The sequence below is a fragment of the Bos taurus genome, chromosome 1, assembly GCF_002263795.3.
Source record: "Bos taurus isolate L1 Dominette 01449 registration number 42190680 breed Hereford chromosome 1, ARS-UCD2.0, whole genome shotgun sequence".
In the NCBI taxonomy this organism is placed as follows: domain Eukaryota; kingdom Metazoa; phylum Chordata; class Mammalia; order Artiodactyla; family Bovidae; genus Bos; species Bos taurus.
In genome coordinates this window covers 71659180-71687085 of record NC_037328.1, presented here as the reverse complement: position 1 = coordinate 71687085, position 27906 = coordinate 71659180, and the positions used below count along the sequence as shown (strand labels likewise).

The 27906-nt window shown below is 35.5% G+C and overlaps 1 protein-coding gene across 16 annotated transcripts in view; it reads left to right on the top strand.

Annotated features, from left to right (window-relative positions):
• The window catches only part of DLG1 (discs large MAGUK scaffold protein 1), a 270955-nt gene that overhangs the window by 95217 nt on the left and 147832 nt on the right, over positions 1 to 27906 (top strand). The window contains exon 1 of one of the 16 annotated variants that reach the window (XM_059888111.1): positions 9706 to 10858. The exons of 14 other annotated variants lie outside the window; for them this stretch is intronic. In XM_059888111.1, the coding sequence (XP_059744094.1) occupies positions 10625 to 10858 (234 nt within the window). In that variant the 5' untranslated portion in view covers positions 9706 to 10624. Of the gene's footprint in view, positions 1 to 9705; positions 10859 to 27906 lie in introns of those variants that run through there. One more of the 16 variants, XM_059888108.1, reaches the window with a different exon arrangement.

Genomic DNA, 27906 nt, shown 5'->3' with positions numbered 1-27906 from the left:
AACATCCTATTTATTTTTTGTCTACAGCATATTTAGGTGTAGCCCCTTTTTCATTCCTAGTATCATTGATTTATACCTTTTTCCCCCCTTGATTATTTTTGCCGAAGAAGGGTCACTTTCAGAGAACCATGTATTTTACTAGAAAACAGACTGATGGTTGCCAAGGGGAAGGGGGTTGGAGGAGGGATGGATTAGAACGTTGGGACTAGGAGATGAAAGCTTTTATATATAGAATGGATAAACGAACTATATTCAGTATCCTATGATACTATCTGTCTATAAAACTATCTGTTTATCTACTATGATAAACTATATGGTTTATCCTATGATAAACCATAATGGAAAGAGCATTAAAAATGTATATATGAAAAAAAATGTATATATATGTATAACTGAAGTACTTTGTTGTACAGCAGTGATTAATACAACATTGTAGATCAACTGTATACCTAAATAAGTAAATAAGAACATGTCTTTTAAAAGAAATCTTCTCCTGTGCTCCTCCCCCATGTACTGCCACACCCGCCCCCTTTCATATACACATATACATATATATATACACACACACATGCTTATGTACATGCTGCTGCTGCTAAGTCACTTCAGTCGTGTCCGACTCTGTGCGACCCCAGAGAGGGCAGCCCACCAGGCTCCCCCATCCCTGGGATTCTCCAGGCAAGAACACTGGAGTGGGTTGCCATTTCCTTCTCCAATGCCTGAAAGTGAAAAGTGAAAGTGAAGTCGCTCAGTCTTGTCCGACTCTTAGCGACCCATGGACTGCAGCCTACCAGGCTTCTCCGTCCACGGGATTTTCCAGGCAAGAGTCCTGGAGTGGGGTGCCACTGCCTTCTCCAGCTTATGTACATATATAAGTATAAATGTACATATGTAAATGTACACATGCTCCAGATCAATCAAAGATTGTGTTTGACAGAGGCAGTCTGATCTTCTCCTGGAAGGATAAATGAAAGTAAAGTTACACAGGGGGAAAAAATCAGTTGGCAGAGACAGTTTTCCTTCTATTTATTTCCCTTTCTCCTCTTACCAATATTATTTTATTTTTTCCTACTTTCCATGAGTTTATTCTTTTTGGTTTTTTTCCCCCCTAGCTTCTCAGTTTGGTTGCTTATTACGTTATCAGCTTTTTCTAATGCTATTTGAATTTGTAAATTTTCCTTTAAATAGCACTTTATCTGTAACCTACAGGTTTAATATGCAATGTTTATCATCATTCAAGCTTTTTATTGCCATTGTGATTTTTCTTTGCCCCATGAGTTGTTTAAAAGTATTTTAATTGCATTGCATGCATGCTCAGTCATGTCTGACTCTTTGCAACCTTATGGACTGTAGTCAGTCAGTCTCCTCTGTCCATGGAATTTTCCAGGCAAGAATACTGGAGTAGGTTGCCATTTCCTGTTCCAGGGAATCTTCCCAACCCAGGGATTGAACCCATCTCCTGTGTCTCTTTCACTGGCAGGTGGATTCCTTACCACTGCACCATCTGGGAAGTTCCTATTATATCGTCTTTTCAATTTTATTTTTTCCTTTCCATTTTTCCTTCTAACTAGCTTAGAAGTTTTTCTGTTTCTTTTCCTTTAATGGTCATTCTAGAAATTGTTTTAGAAGCTTTAATATACATGTTTCACTTACAGAAATTTAAACAATAAATTTACTCTCATTTTGAACAACGAAAGAACCTTAGAAGACGAATTTTAAGCACTCCTTGCTTTCTATGCTGTTCTTATCAGCCTATGCCTATTTTCTCTTGACTGAATTTATAAAACCTATTTCTTTAGTTGAAAATCCCTCCAAGGTATGTATGATTCTTGTTTCTAATATTTTGGATTTTTGGTGATTATAATTGTTAAAAATTGTCCAAAGTCAGTTTGGACACACTCAAGCTCTCAGTTTTTTTGTAGGTGTTTGATAGTTACTTCTGTAGGGATGCAGATTCTCATATAAGCAGACATTTAAACAGATAATGAGCCAGGTAGCATAAAGTATTATATATAGCCTCTTTTAAAAAATTTTATTTATTTGGCTGGGCTGGATCTTAGTTGTGGCATGTAGGATCTAGTTCCCTGACCAGGGGGGATGAACCCAGTTCCCCTGCAGTGGACGCGTAGAGTCTTAGCCACTGGACCTCCAGGGAAGTCCTTAGCCTCTTTAAATATGATGAAGCCTCAACTTTCTGTTGTTGCATAAAATGCTCACTCTCGGCAAATAAAACAATATTCCAGAGACCAAGATTTTGTTACATAGAATTTCTAAACATCTTGGGGATTAAACCTAAGGTACCATCCCTAAGGCTCTAAGCCTCTTCAGAGACTTTTCTTTCCCTTGTACATGAGTGGATTGTGTCTTTAATTCAGCCAACCCATATAAATGAAGTATAATGAATTTCAGCAGTGAAAGCCCACTTCATTCATTATATTTGGGGAGCTTTTGGTGTTGATCAAAGATTGATACAACAAAATTCCTACAGAAGCCATTTACTTTATACTTAAATGTTAGCTGACTGGTCTAGGAATGTGAATTCTTGATTAGGACAACTGACTGTCCATTAAGTAATGGTTCTCAGCTGTGGCTGAACATTGAAATCACTTAAAAAAGTTTTAAAATTTATATCTCTGAGATTATGATTTAATTGTTCTGGGATAGAGTCTGGCTTTGGAGATTTATGACAGTTCTCTAGGTGTTTCTGGTAGATAACCACTGTTGAGAAACACTGCCCTAGAACTTAGCCTATTTGAACCACCATACACATCTTTACTGTCTGTCTTAAAGTGTTTTAAAGTAAATTTCTGACATCTCTTAATTTAACCCTCACTCTGCAGTGAGACTAAGTATTTACAGTTATTGAAAGAGAAAATGTTATTACTTTTTTAAAGATTTTCTCTCACTTGCTTCCTTAATTTGACTCCTTTTCTCCTGAAATTCTTACCATAAGAGAACTAAGTCAGTTTTGCCTTATTCTTTTGGTATCTGCTTTAAAAATGCTTTTGTACTTTGCAGTAGTTATTAAATGATAAAGGATTATATCTCTCATCGCATTTCCCCTCTTCTGGGCTTTTTAAAGACAAGTTTGACAGTTCAGTTCAGTTCAGTTGCTCAGTTGTGTCCGACTCTTTGCAACCCCATGGACTGCAGCACTCCAGGCCTCCCTATCCATCACCAGCTCCCGGAGCTTGCTCTAACTCATGTCCATCGAATCGGTGATGCCATCCAACCATTCATCCTCTGTCGTCCCCTTCTCCTCCCGCCTTCAGTCTTTCCCAGCATAAGGTCTTTTCCAATCAGTCATTTCTTCACATCAGGTGGTCAAAGTATCGAAGCTTCAGCTTCAGCGGCAGTCCTTCCAATGAATATTCAGGACTGATTTCCTTTTAGGATTGACTGTTGGATCTCCTTGTAGTCCAAGGGACTCTCAAGAGTCCAACACCCCAGTTTAAAAGCATTAATTCTTTGGCACTAAGCCTTCTTTATGGTCCAGCTGTCACATCCATATGACTACTGGAAAAACCATAGCTTTGACTAGACAAACTTTGTCAGCAAAGTAATCAGAACGAGATCCAGTTTCCCCCACAGTCAATATCTCCCATCAGGAAGCTTCCATAAGCCTCTTATCCTTCCTCATCAGAGGGCAGACAGAATGAAAACCACAATCACAACCACAAAACTAACCAAACTGATGACATGGACCACAGCCTTGTCCAACTCAATGGACAGCCTTGTCCACACAGCCATGCTGTGTGTAGGGCCACCCAAGACGGACAGGTCATGGTGGAGAGTTCTGACAAAATGTGGTCCACTGGAGAAGGGAATGGCAAACCACTTCAGTATTCTTGCCTTGAGAACACCATGAACAGTAGGAAAAGTTTGACAGGTTTATTTAAAGAAGTATGTTATGGAGCTTAAAATTTCCTTTATTATTAGTTATAAACCACACCTTTTTTATATTTTATCTTTTCTGAAATTGGCTTACATCTTACAGTTTGCTGGTGTTATACTATTGCCATAGTGAAGTGGCAGTTTGAGTATTTGTATGCAAATCTTTGACAAATTTTGGTTAAAATCAAGAAAGTACTAGCCTCAAAGCATCTTAGTGTACTATGGTAATAATTCAACTGGTCTCATCGGAAAGCAGCTGAATCTATCAGTCCTTATATGCCATTATCTTGCTGTTTCTCGTTTTGTTTTCTTGTAGAAGATATTAACAGCATCAGTCTCTGCAATAGTTAGAGACTATTCTGGTGAAAAACTTCTGGTGCAGTTAGGTAGAGAAATGGGATATCATCATTGTATTCTCCGTTTTTCTTGCTGGCTCTCTTGATTTATATCTGGGAACTGATAAGGATTTTCTTTACCAGTAGAAGAAATTATCTAACTTCTCTTTAACCTGTTTGTAAGTAATACTTTACATCTTACTGTTTTTAATGACAGGTTTTTTTCCTATTATAAACTTGTTTTACACATTTTCTCATGTTAAATTAAAAAAAAATCTGATACATAATATTACATAGTATATTTGTACTTTGATTTGATGAACACTTCTGGTGTTCACTATTTGTTGTTTCCATTTTTACTAGGTTTCATAAAGAAGGCTGCAGTGAATCATCTTTGGGGCATCTAAAGTATGTTAGGTCGTTTTCTTAGAATGGTTTTCCAGAAGTCAAATTACTGGGTCAGAAATTTTGATAGACTGGATTTTTGAGAGACTATTTTCTGATACATTTGTAATTTAAGAATTATTATAACTGTACCATTTGGGGTATTTCTTCCTGCTTCTCTGTCTCATGCATAGATTAAAATTTGAGGAGGGAGCATAGAACTGGGGTAGTATAATAGCAAAATGGTTAAGGTTACTTTGTGTTAGAAAACCAAATTTTTAAAAAACAGCCTTATTTTGACATAAGGCAAGTTTTAATTTTTTAAAATTTTTACAAATAGCTGCAAATATTTTAGGAAGCTTAATAATGAAGTATATTTTATTTAAAATATATATAAGATTACCAGATTAGCAGTCTTTTTTTTTTTAACTAATATAAAGAGCTTCTCCACTTTTATAGTATTGTGATTGGAATGAAGCAAATAACACTTTACTATACATAGAGCTCAGTATATGAATTATTATTTTTTTAATTTGAAAAGTTACCTTTGAATAGTAGTGATTTGCTGAGTAGAATGTAAATTAGACGCTGCTTTTGTTGTTCACAATTCTTATGAATGTTAATAGAAAAATAAGATTGCTTTAAAAATCAACTGTTAGAATATTAATTTTGTTTATTAAATAACATACATTTAGCATTTATTAAACATCTGTGCTGGTAAGTTTGTTAAACTTTAATGATTGGTATTTTTTATGGAGAGATATTATAACATGGTATGATGTAACATGAAAAAGAGAGAAATTAAATTCTTGAAGTATTCTAAAAAAGAAAGGTGACATTTGGACAAGTGCTGAAGGATGTGTACAAGATGCCAATTCAGAGAAGACAGTTACTGGAGAAAATAAGTACCGTGGGAGGGTGATTGTCTGAGGAAACTGTAAAAATGCAGTAAAGTTCATGAACTGTAGCTGATGTTTAGGATGGTTGTTAGGAAATTGAGGACAAGGTAAGAAAGACCTTGATCCTGAGCTTATGAGTGGCCCTCTGAAGGTTTTGCCACCATGAAACGTGCTGTGAAATAATCTGTCAAGGTGTTGTAGTGCTAATGCGGATTCTCTTTACTGAAGTAATGAATGAAATAAGATAGTGATTGAAAGTTACTTAATTCTGTTATTAGCATAAAATATAAAAGTATGATTTGGACTTTCCTGGCAGTCCAGTGGTTTAGAATGCGTGCACTGCAGGTGGCACTGGTTTAAATCCCTGCTTGGGAAACTAAAATGCCATTTGGTGCAGCCAAAAAAAAAGTGATTATTTTTAAAAAGTAGTTGTGATTTAGGACTCTAAAAGGGAAGTTTCTTGCCAGTGCTAAACAGTTTCAAGAAAGAAGTTGGCAACATAATGTTGAAAAATCCTAACCTGAAGGATATGAACATAGTGGGTAGATTTTTGTGGTATATGAGAATCTTGAAGGTTGATTTTAAACAGTTCTAAATATAGTCATGTGAAGAGTTGACTCGTTGGAAAAGACTATGATGCTGGGAGGGATTGGGGACAGGAGGAGAAGGGGACGAAAGAGGATGAGATGGGTGGATGGCATCACTGACTCGATGGACTTGAGTTTGCGTGAACTCCAGAGTTGGTGATGGACAGGGAGGCCTGGTGTGCTGCAATTCATGGGGTCGCAAAGAGTCGGACACAACTGAGTGGCTGGACTGAACTGACCTGAACTGAACTGAAATATAGTCATATGATGAATATGATAAGAACAATGTTTAAGATTCTTTAAACTGAAAATGACCTAAGAGTTAGGAAAAATGGCCAGAACTGTAAATTGAACAGATCAAATCTAGATGGAGTGACAAGGGTGAGATGGCTTAGTATAAGATGTTACAGTGGTCATTGGATAAATAAAAGAGTTCATGTTTTGACTTTGTCTTCAGTGACAAGGAAAATTATTTTTTATGTGCAAAGTAAATGTAGTTGAGGGACTTGAAATTGAAGACAGAACAGGGTATGTGAACAGATAATTATTTTAAATAAATATATCTTCTAGCCTGGAAGCATTTAATTCAGTAGTACTAATACTCACCAGCAGCAGTTGGTAGTTTTTTTAATACTATGAGAAACAGGGGTAGCAGAAGAACGGATGTAAGCAAACATGTGCCTTTTGAACTAAAGGCTACAGGAATAGAATCTGTCCCACTTTGAGTACATACTGAGTACTTTTTGAAATCAACTTTGTTTTCACAACTCAGAGCATCTTAAAATACTGTTGAGTTTTATCTTTCTTGGATGACTCTGATGTACTAAGTTGAGCAGTTTGCATACAATATGACCACTAGATGGCGCTCATACAGAAGGAATTTGTGTATAAATGATCAGGTAAATAAAAATTCTATGTTATCAAACTTCTTAGTTTAATCTTTTCTTAACTGCTGCATGTTTTAAAATTTAGTAAGCCATATTATAAAGATAAAAAGGTAAGGAAAATGTTATGTTGCATTTATAGTATTGTTGACTTTGTGGTCACTTAATTTTTTTTTCTAGTATTTTAGAGTTTCAGTATTGTTTTTCCTCTCATCCTTCAACCTTTCAAAAATTTTCACCAAGATTATTTAATCATTGCCTTTGTTACTATATCTTAAAGTCTTCTGGGTTTATTTCCAAGTTTGGAAATGTATACAAGTAATTGAGGGCCTATCCTGTATAAATTTTTGAACTGTCTTTACTTCCGTATAATGTTATAAAATAAACATTTCTCATAGTCATAAATTTTTTATGATCATTAAGTATGTAAAAATCCACTAAATGGATATACTTTGTTTAATTATGCTTTCTGCTATTGTGTGTGTGTGTGTGTGTGTGCGTGCGCGCATGCACATTGAGTTGTCTCCCAACTCTTTGCAACCCTATGGACTAGCCCTCTAGGCTCCTCTGTCCATGGAATTTTCCATGCAAGAATACCGGAGTGGGTTGCCATTTCCTCCTCCAGGGGATTTTCCCAACCCAGAGGTCAAACTTTCCTGCGTTGGCAGGTGGATTTTTTACCACTACGCCATCTGGGAAGCCTCCTCCTCTTGTTTAGAGTTCTTCTGTAGATAATATTGTTCTTTGAAAAAGAAAGATTAAGCTATACAGAAAAGAAGAATATTAGGTGTGGAGTATAGCTCATTAGTAGAGAATTTGACTGCAAAAATAAAATGTTAATTCTTCATATATCATATTAAAATCTTAATAGTGTTCTCTTCGGTGATTTAAACATTGTGTGGTATTTTTTAAAGTATACTATTTTAAATAGACTTTTTAAGTTCTATAATTAAAAATTTGTTTTAATGGAATAGAGTATCTTTCAGCTTTGCCACATGGCTTGGATTATTTTAAAGCAGAGATCAGTGAGGACTTAGGTGCCTTCTGCTTCCCAATTAGATTGTATGAAACCAATTGTGAGTTAGGTACATCCATGGTTTTGTGTGCGGGTGTTGACTATGGGCAATTGATGAGATGATCGTAAATTTCTGTAGCTAGGTAATGGGACATTTTCATGAAGAAACCTGTCTCAAAACTCAAAGATTTTTTTTTTTAATGTCATTGGATTTGCATAGGAAATTTATATATTGAGAAGTATTTCTCATCCCATGTATGGGATGGAGTAATCTGATTTAATTGATTGGGAACAGTTAAAAGCTAACTAGCATAAGAAATTATTGTATACGAATGACTGTGTGTGTTGATACTGTTTTCATCTTGGGTAGGATATTTGCATTCAACATTTGTTTTCAATATCCTCATCTTTACCAATCCAGGGTAACAGAATCTATATAAGATCTAGGTTTCCACCCTAGTTTTCCATCATAGACACACATTTAGGGGCCAAACCAATTACTAGAGCATTTGTATAAACCACACTAATTGGGCTTCCAGGGGGTGCTAGTGGTAAAGAATCTGCCTGCCAGTGCAGGAGACACAAGAGACACAAGTTTGATCCCTGATTGGGATCAGGAGATTGGGAGATTGGGAAGATCCCCTGGAGAAAGAAAATGGCAATCCACTCCAGTATTCTTGCCTGAAAAATTCCATGGACAAGAGGAGCCTGGCAGGCTATAGTCCATGTGGTCACAAAGAGTCTCACTTGTCTGAGCACACAGCTAATTACTAGAACATTTGTATAAACCACACTAATCAGTACCTGGTCCATGGTAAGATTTTTTATTTTTAGGTTTTTTTTTTTCTTTAGAGAGTATTCTTAGTTCTTTGTCTACCCTTAGTGTTTGCTGTGTTCCCCTACCCCCGAATAGATAAGACCAATCTGTGTATGGCCATAAAACTGCCAGCAACTGTTTGTTGGAGTCCTTGGGAGAAAGCAAACTTTGCTATAATCTGTCACAGAACATATTACTTCCAGCAGTCCCACATGACTCTCAACCCTTTGGGGGCATGTGTTTGTATCTTAGAGGTGGAATCATAGAGACAGTGTTTGCATCTTTTCTTGCCAAATCAGGATTTGAAGTAGACCTAGAGGTTGTGGTTTGCCAATGCTACATTTCAGTAGGCTGCATTTAGTTGGTGCTGGTAAGCAAAAGTAAGCAATATTTTGTAGATCTGCATCTGAAAAAAAAATATTCATGGCTGAGGTTGGGAATATTGATACAGTTATAGCAACTTTAAAACAATTACTCAACTACTAGTAAATTTTGAAGTAGCATTTTTATTCACATATTGTTTATAATGGCAATATATTGTGTTATATACTAATATAGCACGGTATTAAGCGGACAGATTTAGGAGTTTGTGGTTCTCAAACTTGAGGGTGCTTATTTAGGGGGCTATTTAAAAGTGAAAATTCTCAGATCTCCCATACCCCTAAAAGTTCTGATAGGGAGAGGATACCAGTCTGCATTTTTTTTTTTTTTTTAACAAGCATCCTAGGTGATTCTGAGAATGGACTGCTGTGTGGAGAAATACAGACCTAGATATTAGATGTTAGAAAGTATCTATTTAACAAACAGTGTTATTTCGTGAACCAGAGTATTATTTATGTAGTATTAGAAAAAATATGTTTTATTGGCTATAAAATAAAAAATTTAACCTTTCTTTTTGTATTTTTACAAATTCATAACTTGATAATGTTTATAACATATATGAGAGGGATGATGGCTGATAACAATGCTTTTTTATCACAAAAATACGAGAAGCCAAATACTTATTTTGCTAATTATTCTGTTTCTGTCATCAAACTCAATTAATCAAAGCACTTAAGACCAATATATTACATAAAATGATCAGGTTACATTCCAAATGGATTTCTCTGTGTCATTAGATCCTCAGAGTTTAATGTAGATGATACCTTTTAAAACCTTAGTGCTATTTAATGTAAGTGCCTTCCAGATGTAGAAATTTATATCTGAATGAAAAAGACTCCTTTAGTAAAATTGTTTTAAACAATTAGAAGTATTGGCAGAGAGAATCTTCTTGTATTTTTAAATTCAGTTCATATTTATAATTTATTTAAGCAGTGAAGATGCCATTGGATTTTACTTCAGACTGTGATTGAACTTGGTAATCCAGGGTTTCTCCACCCAGTGCATTAAATCCGGCAGCCCCAAAGGGTCTTGGTAGTCCAGTGTTTAAAACATCCTTCTTTACCTGCTAATCGAGCTCACTTCCTGGATTTCAGTCTGTCTAGTTATCAGCTAACAAAAGAACAGCTTTTGGTTCCTGCAGACGCTGGTGAAAAAATAATCATGAGAAAGAAATCTACCTTATGCCATCTTTTTTGCCTGCAAATATAAACTCAGCCCTCATACAGCTAACAACAGGTACAGAGGAAAGATGCAAGCTCTTTCATGGGAAGAAATTACAGAGAAAATGAGCATCCTTTCTCAAGGTTTTTATTTTCCCTGATCTACAAGTGATGCTGCTGTAATTCTAGCTGCAGTTTTTACCGATCATTCACCACTCAGCAGCTGGTAGAGAAGTAAGACTGCTTGGCAACCACCTGCAGGGCTGCAGAGATGAATTACATTTTCGGGAACAACACACTTCTATACTCTCGCGCCAGTCGAGGAGGCAATACTAGCTCTAGCCATGGCTCAGTAGGCCCAAAGCAAAAACACTGGGCAAAAAAGGGCTCATCAGATGAACTGCAAGCTGAGCCAGAACCTTCACGCTGGCAGCAGATAGTTGCATTTTTCACTCGAAGACACAGCTTTATTGACTGCATCTCGGTAGCCACCAGCTCCACCCAGGTAACATACCACTTGTTGAAATTATTTTCAGTATATTTTGGTTCGTGTTGCTTTACAGAAATGTATTAGTATAGATTTCTTCTTATTAAAACATTATCTTATGCACTGAAACCCTGGGTGCGCAGAAATGTGTGTTTTCAGTCCCTCTATGCAGGTCTTTAGCACAGAAGGGGAAACAAAAATATTTTCCCTTTGCTCTTATGTAATGCCAAACAAAACAGTCTCAGATTCTGTTGAATGACTTCTCTAAAAATATAAAGCCATTCATACATAAATGTGCGTTAATAATGCTTGTCTCCTTATTTTCAGACTGTTAAATGCTATAAAGTATGATGTCTGACAAAAGAAAATATCTGTTTGTTTAGTTTTTATATGTCATTAAATAACCTCAGGGAGATTGTTGCAGTGAATAAGCAAGAAAATTTGAAGTATTTTTATTTTCTAGAGTTTTGAGAATAGATTAAATTGAATACAGTTGGCTATTATTATACATGCTAATATCTTAAAGTTATTATAGTATGGCTTATTCAAGGGGTTTAATGAATCCTTCCATTTCTGTAAATATATTACATAGGGTTAATTTGAGAGCAGTAAACTTGCATAATTACATGATGTAAATAAAATTTTATCATATATTCAGTTGACAGTTCAAAGAGCTGAGCAAACACTAAAAGTCTCCAAATTTTAAAAAGATGACGTAAAACAACTTTTTGAGGAGTATTAAAAATAAAAGGAAAGTATAAAGTTAATAATTTGATGAAATACCTATTATTTGGTATTAAAGGAGGATTTGGGGAATATTTTTATTTTAAAACATGTTTTTAATAGATATTCATTCAACTCTAGTAAAAATGAAAGCATAACAAAAGTCTAATTTAAAAACAAGATGAGAATACTGTTGTCCTTTGACATCAATCATATTTACATTAAAATGTAGACACATACCTTAGGGCCTTTAAAAAAAAATTCCTTTAATTGAAAACCATCTTTAAAAAAATGAATTAGAAGCAGCACAGTAAGTATAAAGCAACTGTCAAAGCTTCTTGGTTTTGGTTTTAGAATTGTCTTTCAATAATTTTTATTTTAAAATCTCAAATTTCTTAAGTAAAAATATCATACTTGTTTTTCTTACATTTTTGAGAGAGATGAAATTACTTGGGTAGGGAGAGTCCTTAATAGTTTATAAGTAGGCGGTGAAGTTACTTAAAACTTAAGAGGCAGTGATTCATTTAACCCTTAGATTGATTTCTGCCCCAAGAATTTAACTAACTTAATTTTAACTGCAATTACATATACCAAAAAGGGACACAGGGGCTAAAGCTTGGCATTGTTATTCATTGTGGATTAATATTAAGTGATATTTCCATTGTCAATGAGAAAGTTATGTTAAAAACTTCAAATACACACTACTATATGTGTATATGCACAGACACAACCATTGATACATAATTCATCTTATAAAGGACATACAAAAACAACCAAATAGTTTACATATAAAGCTGTTGAAACCACACAATTATAGTTACCTAGGAGTTGGGCCATAAAGTTACTATTGCATTGCACTAAAATAGTCAGGATTTTAATGAAAACTCTATTTATAGTTGATCCTACAAAGCCATTTAAAATTTTATCTTCCTCCCATTTGGTTCACATCACTTATGTATACTGACAAATGACTTAGTTTTATTTCTTTCAGCCCTCTTTCTGTTACTTATTTTGTCTTTTTCATTACCTTTGTATTTTGTATCTGTAAATATAGACTTTAGGTCAGAGTTTTAGCTTCTGTTTCTCCAGCTCTGGAGTACCAACATTGCATTTTTCATTCTGTGTTGTTTTCCTCACTGATGAGTTAGGTATTTTGTATGTCAAAATCTTTTGTTGTAACTCACTGAAATTCATTTTACAAGATGAAATGTAATAGGAGTGAGAACGAATGTGAGACCTATTTTGATGTTAGTTAATCCTATGATACATTTTTATTTTTCATTTACTGACTTACGTCTAGAAGTTTTATTTTTTAGTACCAGAGGATTTTTATATTGTTAAAAACAAAGTAGATTAATGAAATTTTGTAGTTTATTGAGCATATGCTATATACCTATGAATATATACGTACGATAGTGTTTTGTTCTGTCATTATAAATAGCAACAGTGATTACCAGGTCTCCTGTTTTCACTACTGTCAGAAATATTCTTTTCTAAGATTTGATAGGAAGATTAACTTTGATTCTAATTCCTTATAACTATGATGTATAGTACTTTTCGCATTCTGGAGAGTTGCTATTAAATGCAGTTTTACTAATTTGAAAGTAATTACTCTGATTTAATATCCCATCAAATGTCCTCTATAAATAGAAAACTTACAGATTCACTTAAATTGCTCATCTGTTTAAGATATTTGTGTTTACAACTATGATTTTGTGTCAGATTCTACTGTAACATGTGGAACTTAGTAGAAAAATCATTAATATTTTTTAAGTGTTAGGAAAGCCAAGTGATTATAGACTTCTCCAAGACCTCTCCCTCAGCTTCTCAGATGGGGCTTGCCGTGAAGTTGGTGCTCAGTAAATGTTTATGGAATTGACTGATTAATTAGTTTTCATTTCTCCCACCTAACACCTTGTTATCTCATGGCCTTCCAAAATATGAAACCTAGTCTGAAACCTCCTGGGTACCTATCTTCATTGGATTCACTCTATTGCCATCATAAGTGCCTTTGATTCTTCACTGTAGCCCATCTCTTCCTCACTTCCCTTTTCTTCTCTCTTCAGATTTTCTTCTCCTCTCTTCAGATTTTCTTCAAGCTACACAAACCCCCTGTCATTTCCTCACCCCTTTACCCAGTGATGATAGCCATACAGTTTGTAAATTGTCACTGATGTCTGTCATTTGGCTGTATCCCAAAAGTTTACATTGTGAATTTTTTTTTAATGTTAAGCTGAGTTTCTTGTGAATTATTTTACTTTGGTGTAAGTTTTTCTATTTTGAGCTCCATTACTACTTATGTTCTTAATTTTGATTAGTCATTATAGAAAATGTGGGATACTCATTGTCGAGCCCTCCTCAGTTCCTCATCTCAGCCTTCTTTCTGTTTTTGTATTTATGATCCTTTGATGTCTATTTGCCCTGTCCTATTTAGTGTATGCAACTCTGTTCCTATCTGGGACCAGTTTTTATATTCAGCAAGGCTTTAAAGAATTCTGGCATAGTACTTCTAGACTTTGCTACTTGATTGTTTCCTAAGTAAAAGCTTTTATCTACTTGGTGATGTCAGTGTTTATTAATGAAAATTGAAGCCATGTAGGCTTTGAACAGCTGTAATGTGGTAGATCACTTCAAATGTATATTTAGCAAATGTTCCCATATTTTGGATTACTTCAGAATCCCTAATGTGGATCATTAGAAATGTTCAAAAAGAATTTCCTATCTTCCCCAGACAATTGACATGCCAAATTAAACTGAAGACAGCGAAATTCTCTTCCTAGGAGTGAATGAAACAGACATAATGAATTACCATAGTTGAAGCAGAACAATAAAATTTTAACAGGAGTGAATATTAGCCACATGAATTGAATAAGCTGCTTTTTAGAGGAAAAAAAAATCTGTCCTAAATTAAAATACAAGAAACCACTGTTCATTTAGAGTCCCACTGTTCAGATACCAGAAAAATAGGCTAATTTGTATAAAAGCCTATTATTTGTCCTAAACAGGTACATTCTGGAGTAGAAAAGATTTAAGTTTTAGGAGCATTGGATATATATAAAGGCAATAACATCAATTTCATTGAGTTAATTGATTAAACAGTTAAATGTATGTAACATATTTAGTACAGTGCCTGGCAGCTATTATTTTTATTATTTTGTTTTATGATTTTATTTTTTATTGCTTAGTTTTACTAGTCTTAAAATTCAAATTAGATAATTAAGAATTACAGTACCTAGGACAGTGCCGTTCATTCTGACATTCTGTACACTTTTAAATCGTCAGTTGCAGAATTTAAGGGAAGAGCCCTAATGAGCACTTCAAATTCTTGATAAACCCACCAGTTCCCTGATCTTGCCTTCCTTCCCAACACTCAATTCTGCAAATGCTAAATCAATCACAACTAAACAACTAAAATTTAACTGATTATCCACCTTTTACTGGGATTCCCAGGTGGCTCAGTGATAAAGAATGCCCCTGCCAATGCAGGAGCCACAGGAAACACAGGTTTGATCCCTAGATTGGGAAGATCAATCCCTTGGAGGAGGAAATGGCAACCCACTCCAGTATTCTTGCCTGGAAAATCCCATGGACTGAGTGAGGAGCTTGGCAGGTTGTGGTCCATGGGGTCATGAGGAGTCAAACAGGTTGAACCAACTAGCATGCACATACCACCTTTTACCAAACTTGCCATCAGGACTAATTTTATACTTTGCATTCCTTTTATCTTAATTGCTACAAAAAATCCAAGCCTTCCAGATCACTGTCACTTATTTCCTTATCTCTGTTTGACTCTGGTTTATCTCTGATCTGTTCTAAACTCCCGTTTATCTATGATCTCCCAATTCCTTTCACTGTGCTCTTTGGAACTCCCAGTTCACAATCACCAAGATTTCCTTTATCCTCAAACTCTTCTGTGATGGTTTATCTCATCTTTTTTCTCTCATAGAAATCTGGCATTCCCCGAAGATTACTGTTTTTTCTGTAGCCCTCACAAAAAGTGGAATTATTATCTATCACATCCTGTTTACCTTGGGACCAACAAGTGGAGTTGATGTCTTCCTTGCTTATTATTGATATTTATGGATGATTGTAACTTCTGTCTTTAAAAAATGTACCTGTCATCAGACTGACAGTGTTTTCTACTCCCTCTCATGTCTAGTCACATACATCTTATGCATCTAGTCATATACATCTGCTCACTGATGATTTCAACCACCATTTACACAGATGATTTAAACGAAGGTTTACTATCTTTTCTTTGTCCACTATTCATATAATCATTCTTTGAGATTTTCAGTCTCTTGATGTGATCCTTCCAAAATCTTGACCTCTCAGTTCTTTGATTATCCTTACCTCTAGAAGTCTTATTTTTTTCTTTCACTTGAGTGACCTGCGTTAAGACCTCATTAAGGACTTCCCTGGTGGTCTGGTGGCTAAGACTCCATGCTCCCAATGCTGGGGGCCTGGGTTCAATCCTTGGTATTTAGTGCAACCAAATAAATAAATAATTTTTTTTTAAAAAAGACCTCATTATCATTGAGTATATCACTTACAGAATCTCAGTTGCAAGCATTTCAAAGTGACTAGCACTTCTTTTCTTTTCGGCTCCTCTCCTCTATAACAATTTTTCTTTTACCCTCTAAAGACCTCCAGCCCAACTTTTTACTATCCATCACTTCTTTCGTGTTCCCACTTCCCTCCTTGCCTTGCTCAAATTCCTTGGCCCATAACTTTAAACAATATTTTTCATAATCTTAACTTGCTTGCTCCTCTGTCACTTCAGTGGTAAGATCCAACCTTGGTTAATTGCAACTCTGCCTCCTCCACATTGGATCCAAAGCTGCGTGTCAAATTTCCAATACCTGTTTCCTGGCCCATTCTCAATTGATGGTCTTATTCTGTCTCCCATCCTGTTAAATAATTCGTTTGTGTTCTTAAATCTCACCCATCACTTTTGTACTAAATCTTCATTTTTGACTTTTCAGAGAGTTCTGAAATTTCCTTTTCATTGCATTATCTGTCTTTCCCTCTGTACTGGAGTATTCCCATCAACATACATACTCAGCATAATACCTCTCATTAAAACAACCCTCTTGGAGTATAGACTGTCAAATCCAGTGATCAATTCTCAGTCTTCATTTTACTTGACCCTTCCACAGCTTTTTACACATTGACTACTCACTCCCTCCTTTAAATTCTTTTCTCATTTAACTCTTGAACACCATTCTCCTTACTCTCCCAACCTCAATTTCCTTTGCAGTATCCTCCTCCTCTTCTTAACTACTAACAGAGTGGTAACTCAGGGCATCAATCCTTGAACTTCTTTTTTTATACTCATATTTCAGTTGATCTTATTCAGGTGCCGTTAATTAACATCAGTATTCGTTCCTTCAGTCCAGAGCTAATCCCTGTTCACTGGACTTGTATACCTAGCTTTCCTAATCCATATCTCCACTTGGATTAAGTATTTGAAAGTTAACATGTCAAAAATAGAGTTTCTAATATTATTTTCCCCATCCTCATTTAGTCACTGAGATGCTGAAGATAAAAAACCCTTGAAATCATCTTCTGTTCCTTTTTCTTTTGCTCACACAATTTAATAGCAAATTCTGTTGGCTCTGTGTTTAGAATATATGATCTAACCACTTCTCACTACTCTATAATGACTAATTAAAATTATTTAATTTGTTGCCTGAACTACAGCAGTAGATAATCTATTTGGACTCCCTATCTCCATTCTTCACTCTCACCAGTCTGTTCTTTACCCAGAAGCCAGAGGAATCCTTACAGAATGTCAGTTCATGTCATTATCTTGTTTTTATCACTTTCATGGCTTCCAATCCAACATATAATAAAATCCTAAGTCCTTCTTTACCATAGTTCAAAAGGCCCTTTATTATCTAGTCCCTGGCAGTGTCTCTAATCCCATTTCCTATTGCTCCCTCACTTACTTAGCTTTATTGGCCTTGTTCCTATTCCTCAAATAAATCAAGCACGTGGCTATCTCAGAACCTTAATGTAACTGTTTCCTCTGCCTGGAACATTCTTTCCTCAGATATTCTCATAGTTAATTTCCTCACTTCCTTCAGATTTATGCTCATCTGTTACCTTCTTGGAGGATCTTTCTAGATTCTTATCTAAGGTAGCAGGCACTCCTTCATTCCAGACATCACTGTCCTTTTATCTTTTTAAACATTTTTCTTCATAGCACTTAATACTGCCTGACTATTATTATATATTTTTAATCCATCTGAATTCTCTCTTAAATGTTTTGTGAAACATGTCACACTTCAGTGTTATACTGATCCTCCAGCTGATGATGCTCTTCTTATTTACCCTTCGCCTTGAGGAGGTGAAGCAGGGAGAGAACAGGAGAAAAACTATTAAGTTTCCTTATAACTAGGATGAATGTATCACTCACTGACCAAACTTGGAGTACTTTTGATAGAAAAGGGAAACTTCCCAGGCAGACAGAGGCATATGATATTATTATCTATAAGCTTTTATCTTACGACAGTTCCTTCCAGGCAGCAGGTCTAAATATTCACAAGACATCTCCACCTTGGACCAACATGAATTGGCCTAACCTTATCTATATACGTTTTAAACATTTGGCCTTATGCCTAATGATGATTGTATTTTGAAGTGGTCAAATATATATATGTATAAAATACATTCATGTATTTACTTAAATGTATTTAAATATATATATTTTTCCTCATCTCTAAAGAATGAAATTGCTTATATTTAGCAGTGTAATGCCTTTGTATTAAACTAGAATATAGAGTAAGTAGATAATCCTCTTAAACTACTTTGGAAATACCAACTCTGATAGTAGAATAAATTTCCCAGAGAATGGGTAGAAACAGTCTCTTTGAGTAATGATTACCAAGCAGTCAAAGTTAGGATAAACATTGTTATACTGGTTATGAGATGCTGTCTCTTGACAAAGTTGAATTTCCTACTCAAAAGGCCAGTACTTTTGTTAAAAATGTCATTACTCAGATTTGGAAATTGTTTCCCTTTATACCCAAAACATATGGAGAAGGCAATGGCACCCCACTCCAGTACTCTTGCCTGGAAAATCCCATGGACAGAGGAGCCTGGTAGGCTGCAGTCCATGGGGTCGCTAAGAGTCAGGCACGACTGAGCGACTTCGCTTTCACTTTTCACTTTCATGCATTGGAGAAGGCAATGGCAACCCACTCCAGTGTTCTTGCCTGGAGAATCCAAGGGACGAGGGAGCCTGGTGGGCTGCTGTCTCTGGGGTCGCACAGAGTTGGACACGACTGAAATGACTTAGCATTACTTAGCATTACTTAGCATTACTTAGCATTACTACCCAAAACATTACTACTCAAAAATATGTTCAAGTGGTGTTTAAGATCCAGTAATTTGGGCACTAGAAAAGCATAAAGATGAATATTAAACAAAAAGTTTACAGTGGTTATATTCACTTAAAAAAAAATACCAGATTGACCATTTAATCCATCAGTTGCACTCCTTGGTTTTCATTCAAATGAGTTGAGCACTTATGTCCACATGAAAATTTGCACACAGATGTTTATTGCAGCTTTATTCATGATTACCAAAACTTGGAGGCAACCCAGATAACCTTCAGTGGGTAGATGAAATGTTATTAAGTGTTAAAAAGATTTGGAAGAACTCTATATAAGTGCATATTTCTAAGGGAAAGACACCAGTCTGAAAATGCTACACATTCTATGCTTCCAACTATATGACATTCTAGAAAAGGCAAAACTATGGAGATAGTAAAAAGATTATTTGCCAAAGTTAGGAAAGAGGGAGGGATGAATAGAGCACAGATTTTTAGGCCAGTGAAACTATTCTATGTGGTACTATAATGGTGGATACCTGACATTATACATTTGTTTAAACTTGTAAATGTACATCAAGAATGAACCCTAGTGTAAGCTGTGAACTTTGGATAGCAGTGATGTATCATTGTAGATTCATCAACTGTACAATGTACAGCTCAGGTGGGAAATGTCAATAATGGGGATGCAATGCATGTGTATGGGCAAAGGTTATATGGGAACTCTGTACTTTCTACTCTAAAAAATAAAGTTTGTTAAAAGAACAACACTGATAGCTTGAGGTGGATTAGATTGGCTATCGTTTGAAGAACTAAGTAAAGTTTGTTATATAAGCTCTTCATAAATAGGAAGCGTGTTGTGTACATCTTTGTAATTTCTGTGTAGTGTCGTAACTGTTAGGTTGTCCTTTTGTCAAGGAGGGCTCAAATGGTAAAGAATCCACCTGCAATGCGGGAGACTTGGATTCGATCCTTGGGTTGGGACGATCCCCTGGAAAAGGGAAAGGCTACCCACTCCAGTATTCTGGCCTGGAGAATTCCATGGACAGAGGAACCTGGCAGGCTACAGTCCATGCAGTCTCAATGAGTTGGGCACAACTGAGCAACTTTCACTTTTTTTTTTTTGTCAAGGACACATAGCAATATATATGTTTTATTGCACAAATGGAAATTTGCATATTTTAATATCTAACATGTATGTATGTGTGTGTGATATATATAGTTTTAGGGTTAACTTTTAAAGTAATCTGTTAATAACAGTACTAAAAAGTGACAGGCCCATAACCTCTGGGGTCAGAATAGGAGATTCAACACACACAACATTTTTGCTCTTTTCTTATTTTAAGCAGTATTTGTTATCATGAGAATTGTATTCCATACCTCTTAGCACAACTATATTTCAGTAATCAATTGGGTAATGATTTAATATCAGCTATAAAACCAAAAGCTTCACAAGAGCTGGTAGGATAGATGTATGTTTTCTTATATACCTAGAGCCTAGAGTGGTGAATGCAAATGATGACTGTTTGTTGAATGAATAAAGTTAATTATATGCATTTATTTTCATTTAATCTGATGATGGCTACAAAGAAGTTTGGAACTTCTAAATATGGTTTGGCCACTGTAAATTTCCCAAGCCATTTTTATGTACAACTATGGCTTTAAAATTATAAGTCTGTGTTATAGGATTTTATAAAACCATGTCTATTTCAAAACTAATTCAAAGGCTTCTGTGAGAAAATTGAAGCATATATATTAATATATGAAGAACTTATATTCTTACTGTTAAAATTTGACTTAGTGTCATTTTCTTTAAAGATTTTTCTCACTGTGTACTTCCTGGCACTGTTATTTAGATAACATTTTTCAGTCCTCCATTCTTATATCAAAATTTAGAATTTTGATAAAGGTAAGAGTAGCTATTCAGATCATGCAGAGAACAGTATCCTACAATTACCAGCTTATTTACCAAACTTTAAATAAACCAGTTGATGTCGCAATTGTACAGGCATGTACAAATCAGTTAACAAAGACTGGACCTATTTTGTGCAAGTGTAAACCAACTGATATCACATCTGGAAGCAGTAGAATTTTAGAATCCTAAGCACAACTTCTGCCCCTAGACGAATTTATTTGAAAGATGTTTTCCCCCTCACCTGTTAACAGTGGTGCTGCCTGTTCATTCTTTATCCATTAGTAGACCCCAGTTTAGTCCCTTTCTGAGCAATATTATCAGTATTTTTGAAATCTAAACTGTGACTATTGATTCAGCCGGCTGTGAGCATAAGGAAGTTATTATTATGACAGAATGGGACCAATTGATTGCCTTACAAAATTTTTGTTGGCTCTGAGGCAAATAACTGAAGATTATAATCTGCAATTTGAAACGAAACGTATCCCAGCCTCATTTTTCTGTATTTAACTCTGACTAATCTTGCTGGAACCATCTAATGTATCAAAGCATTATAAATTTGAAAATAATCACTTGTAAGTATTTTGACATATAGCAGAAAAAGATAAATACCAACCTTAGGAATTAAATGCTTCAACTGTACTAAATACATAGCAGGATTTTCGAGAGCACTGGTTGAGACTGTTGTTTTTAGAGGTTGATGGACTGAGTTTAAAGCTCTGTTCTATTTTAGCTGTAGCACATTGGATAAATTACATAAATTCTGAGTCTTCATTCTTCCACCTCCAGAAAACAAGGATCAAGATTTAGTAAAAAATTAAATGGGACAAACCCTCAAAACCCTTACTATGATACCTGACATCAGTAAAGTACCTATCATCATCATCTTTATCACCACTTTCACAACCACCCGTGAAATTGATCCTGCAAAATATTCTCGTCTTTTAAGTGGGGAATCTGGAGATACCGAGAAGCAATCTTATTACAGAATGATGAAGAATTATGTTTTGACAAGAGGATTGGTAACCTTGAGTAGGTCCGGCCAGAAAAACAGACACCACAGTAATCATTTTAACAGGGAAAATGTAATATGAATGGTGATTTAAAAGGAATTGGAGAACTGAAAAGGAAACATGTCAACACCAAAATAAAACAGAGATAGTAACAACAGGAAGCAGCTACCATCTGAGAAGGGACCTAGGGATCGAGTTGAGGTTAGTAGGACCCAGAAGTTTGGAAGAAGGGCTCTGCATGCTTTAAATATGATCTGTCAGTGATATTTACTACTTAATACGTTTAAAAAGGAAAGAGGAGAAAATCTTTTGAGCAGATGTTCTTGAACAAGACATGTTTACTTTCACATAGGATAATATTAAGCAATTAACTATTGCTAGACAGAGAACAAGGCTTCCCAGATGGCACTAGTAGTAAAGAATCCACCTGCCAATGAAGGAGACATAAGAAGCATGGGTTTGATCCCTGGATTGGCAAGAGTCCCTGGCAGGGGCCATGGCACCCCACTCCAGAATTCTTTCCTTGAGAATCCCATGGACAGAGGAACCTGGCAGAGGGATGACTCTCTGCAACACTATAGACTGTAGTGACTTAGCACACATGCAGAGGACAACATGAAACTGGCAATTTTTTGGCATTTTTATATTTTGAACATCATCAAATATTAGAACATCTTGAGCACTTTGTGATTGGTAGTGGCTGCCCAAGCACACAGACTCTCTTAGCAGTGTCTTCTATGTGTATAGAATGAAAGTGGGCAGGGGGAGGGATGGATATACACAATCTGTTCTCTGAGTCACTTTATCATTCTAGAGTGCTGATGAACTCAGTCTCTTTTGTCAGTCATATTGTTTCATTCATCCAAGAAACATGTGTTAACTACTTCCTATGTGCTAGATATTATTCTAGGAACTATGTATACCGGAGTAATATTGAATAGAACAAGAATCCTTACTCCTATAGAGCTTATATTAAAGGGGGAGAAGACAGATGACAAACATAATTAAAATATATAGTATACTGGGGAAAAGGTAGAAAGAGAAAACAATAGGAAATGTGTATATTTGTGTGTATGTGGTGGGGGTAGGTTTAATAGAATAACTAGGAGAGGCTTCAACTGAAGGGTGTTATTTGAGCAAGGCATAAAAGAAGTTATGGAATTGGGTCATGTGGATATCTGGGACAAAAGCATTCTAGACAAAGGAAGACTGAATAAAAGACTCTGAGGCCAGAGCTTGTTTAGAGTGTTTGAAACACAGCAGAGAGGCCAATATGGTCGAAACACTAAGTGGGAAGAGAATAGTAGAAGATAACTTCAGAAAGATTAACAGTGACCTGAATCATTGGGGATTGTACAAGAATGAACAAAATAGGGTAAATGTATGAGTCCTAGAAAGTGTTGAGGTCCCATTTTAGGTTAGTCATTGTGAAGTCCATGGTTGTGTGTGTTTCTGTAGCCATAGTCCGATAAATGTGGGGAGGCAGGCAGCTTATTGCATTTGGTAGTTTCATATCTGTTTGTTAATTATGTGACCACAGCTTAAATTCAAGTTTTGGATTTCTGTTTACTTGAAATTTTGAATGATTGTTGGCTCATCCTTGTATCAGTACAAAGTGAATGGCTGAATGCTGATGGAATGCTATCTGTTTATAATGAAGGGATGATTACCTTAACTATTCATAAATATCAATCTTGCAAACTTAAATATTGATACATTCATGAACTACTATGTTCTGTCTGTGTAAACTAACAGATTTGCACTTCTATACTAGGATTGTTAATCACTAGACTGTTTTCCTTTCTCCCCTGTTATTTTAAAATCAAAAATTTGTATTTAATCCCTTAGTATTTGTTTCAGAATATATCTAGTTTTGTTGCTGTTTGCTTCAGAGGTAATTATGATAGGAATATCATATGCAGCTGGTTCAAATAACATGGAGTTTATACTGAATGTACTATATGGAGTAAATGTGGCAAAATGAGCATTTGAATCAAATAGGAACCAGATCTAAGCAATGACAAAAACTTATTTTGAAGGTGCTGGATCCCTGTTGAGTACAATGATTCCCAAACAGTTTTGGTAAATTTATTGTGCTGTATTTTATCCTTCTATAAACATACGAAAAGCTTGCAGTTCTTTTCCTTGATTTCTCTTTCCCTCTTAGGTATTTTCTTTGACATTTATTCAAAGAAACATGTCTCACTACCACATTGTAGAAATTTAAACAAAGGAACTTAGATTAAAAATACTAAACTATACCATACAAAAACCAAAAAAAGAAGGAAAATTCTTATAGACCAACAGTGGCATGGGGGTAATTATTTTTCTTTAAGGTATTGATAACAAAAGATCTGCTAATTCATTTATTTCATTTTCCTTAAATATGTTATAAATTTACTTAGCACTTATTGAATCTTTGTGGGTATTCTAAGCTCATTACCTGGTAGTATGGTATTAGTTATCTTTCTTTAGAATTTAATTTTATGAGCATGTTAATAAGACTATAAGTGAGAAAAAGTTAAGAAAAATATGTGCAGAAAGCATTGTAAATCTTTTATGGTTGGATCTAACTATGATGTAAAATATAATTTTTAGTGGCCATTGTTGCTTTTATTTTTAATAGTCCTTCCCAGGTTCCCATCAGTCATATAGGTACCACTTCTACATTCAGAAGTTATCTTTATTTGACTACTCATGTCCGTTTTCACCATTACCATCATTTGGTTGAAGCTACTGATCACCTCTCAGCTGGATTATCATAGCAGCCTCCCAATTATTCCTTTTGTTTCTTCCTGTATCAGACAGTATTCATATGCACATATAAAAAACCACTTTAGCTATTTCAAGCAGAAGGGATTTATTAAAGGTAAGGATTCTCTATCTATATTTATTCATGTATCGAGTGGAGTGAGTGCAAGTGAAAGAAGGAGGTACATAGTCATAAATGGAGATGTGCAGTACACGTTAAGCATGTGGCTATACCTCATGAGGCTTCAGACCACTTTTTATCAAAATCTTTTTAAAAGCTGCTTTCATAATTTTAAGCTCTTAAATTGAAAATGTAAAACTGAATAAATAACAAGAATCTCTAAAAATTAGTTAAAACATTTTTCAGAGAGCCATCAATTTGATACTGGCATTTAAAAAGTACTTTTAAAATATGTACAATCCAGTTACCTTATGGGAATTTACCATTTTCTGCAGTATTCTTTGAGACAGTGTTAATATTATAGCCTCTGTTGTCATGGAAACAAGTCTCTGAAGGAGGCCTCAGAGGCTAATGATTCCATGGTGTTGCTATGGATAGAAACAACTGAGACTGTTGTTAGTCACATGGTCAAGATTTAAAAAAAAAAAAAAACAACTAAAACTCTTTGGAGCTGATCTTATTGAGTGATACAAATGGAACAGAAAAAGGATGATGGCCTGAAAGTCATATTGTCTAATAAAATATGTATGTAAGATTTTTCAAGTTTCAAATGCTTAGGCTGAATTTCTTTTCTATAATAACCCAAATGTAGTGGTTACTCTATATTGCTGCCTCATTATTCATATTAGAGCCTTAAGTTTGACATTTTCCAATTTAGAATCATCTTATACAGCTCACCAGAATTTTATCATGCTCTCAATCCTGCACTCAAAATATCCTTGTCTCTTCTTTTTACTCTGTTATCATATTTAACATCTATACTATTCCTCATCACTCAACCTTCATTTGACTAGATATTATTTGTTTAGGGCAGTATTTTGTTTCATGGAAAGTAAATGACTTATTTTGTTGTTGTATAATCCTTTGTGACTCAAACTGGTTATTGATTGTGGCTAGGAAATTATGTGTGTTGATATGCATTTGTTTTTGAAGACTTTCTCAGCAGTATTTTCCTTTCTTAAGAAAGAGGCAGGGGTATATGTTCTTCTTCAAAGCACTTGCTCAGTGCCCTATAGAGAGTGGGGTGGAATCAGATGGTGTATGTTTTGTTTAAGATTTTTAAAAATGGTATTCAGATCCTTTAAAGGATTCTGTCAAAAGGAAATATATTTAGAATAGGTTCAGAGCCAGTATTACAAGGTAATATTGAAGAATTTATAGTATATCATAAAGGGTTTTTGAGAACAACTGCCTAATGGAGGAAATGTTTATGCTTGGCCTTGAAATTTGTTACAAGCATATAGCTTTGTCTTTTTTATGTTAAAGTGGATTATTAATTAGCTAATATCTGACTCTATTATAGAGGCAAAAAGAAACTTCTTATAGGTTTTAGATATGCCTCTTACTTTGATTGTGGTAATTGTTTCACAGGTGTTTGCATATGTTCAAAGTCATCAAGCTGTATACATTAAAAAGTACAATTTCTTGTATATCACTTATACCTTAACAAAGCTGTTTTAAAAAATAAAGATGATAAATGTTAGACTTTCTTGTCTCTAATACTTTGGATGTATCAGAGCCAGTTATTTTGTAGTTTATCACTCAACTTGGATTTTTCTGATGTTTAATGTTCAGCTTAATCATATTTGATAAGAATGTCCCAGAAGTGATATACTCTGATTACATCCCATTAGGTAACATATGATTTTGATTTGTACCATCCCTGATGATGTTAACTTTGGTTAAGATAGTATCTGCTGGATTTCTTCACTGTAATTAATAAAAATTTGTAGGGGAGATACATGTGTGTCTGTGTGTGTGTCTCCCACTCAAACTTGCTTCCATTAGAATGAAATGGAAGGGTCATTCAGCAGCAGTTGAAGTTTTAACATTTGTTGATGTTTCTTAAATGAGTTATTACTGTGGTGGTTGCCAGATTATAATTTTGTGACTTCATCATTCCTTCTACAATTTTGATTGGCATCTACTGTAAGGAAATGCACTTTTCTCTCTATTCATTTCATTGTTATGTAATTATTTATGTAAGTGTAGACTCATGGAGTCCTCTTTAATTCAGTGGGGTTTATGCCATCATAGGGGTCTGCCATGGTGGCTCAGAGATTAAAGCGTCTGCCTGCAGTGTGGGAAACCTGGGTTCGATCCCTGGGTCCGGAAGATCCCCTGGAGAAGGAAATGGCAACCCACTCCAGTATTCTTGCCTGGAGAATCCCAGGGACGGAGGAGCCTGGTGGGCTACAGTCCACGGGGTTGCAAAAAGTCGGACACAACTTCACTTTACGCCATCATTATTGTTATCTGAGTCTCACATTGTTCCCAGTGTAACTGATAAGAGCCCCAGCAAGCTGACTTCTGTGTCCTTTGTCATGCCTCATTAATTCTTTGAGCACCTCCTTATTTTCTGGCAGAGGCAGAAAGTTCTAGGCTCTAGCTCTGGAGTCATTTCTCCAAAGATTCCTTTTTTAAAAAATTAGAGAATGGATTTTTATAAGCCAAGATCTGAGTGCTAGGTATTTTCATGCTATTGAGGTGTTACTGCTCCCAGATGTTCTCTGTAGACAGAGCAAGGGTACATATGTATATGTAAACACAGATATTTATTTCTGTATTTGTCTATATATATTGAAAACCATGCTGTCATACGAGTGCCTCCAAATCTAGTCTAGAACCATAGATTTCATGTTGATTTTCTCCCTTTCCATGTTTGCAACTCCATTTTCTGATGTGAGGACCCTTGCTCCCACTATCCTTTATATATTTACTTATTGGATCAAGTCTCAGGTATGTCAGCAACCTCCTATCACTGTTGATGCTCTTAGTGGACATCCTTCCTACCCTGCTCAAGATCAAAGAGATATCCCCATCTTGTTCCACTGAGGCCTCTATACTTCATGCCAGACTACTGCTACTGCCACACAGATACTCTGTCACACTTGGGATCCAACAAAAATACCAGGCTGCTGCCACTGCCTGCCCACATGCAATACCCTCTTCATCCTGCTTAGACTCCAGCATCACTGTGCACCCATCCACTCCCTGCGCACGGATGCTGCTGCCTCACTCTGCTGACTTCAACAACCTGTGCTTGCCTACATCAAGATCCTGATTATATTCTATCATTGCTACCTTCTAGAAATCTAATTTTTGTGCTTCTGTTAATATGACAGTAAACCATCTGGAATTTTACATATG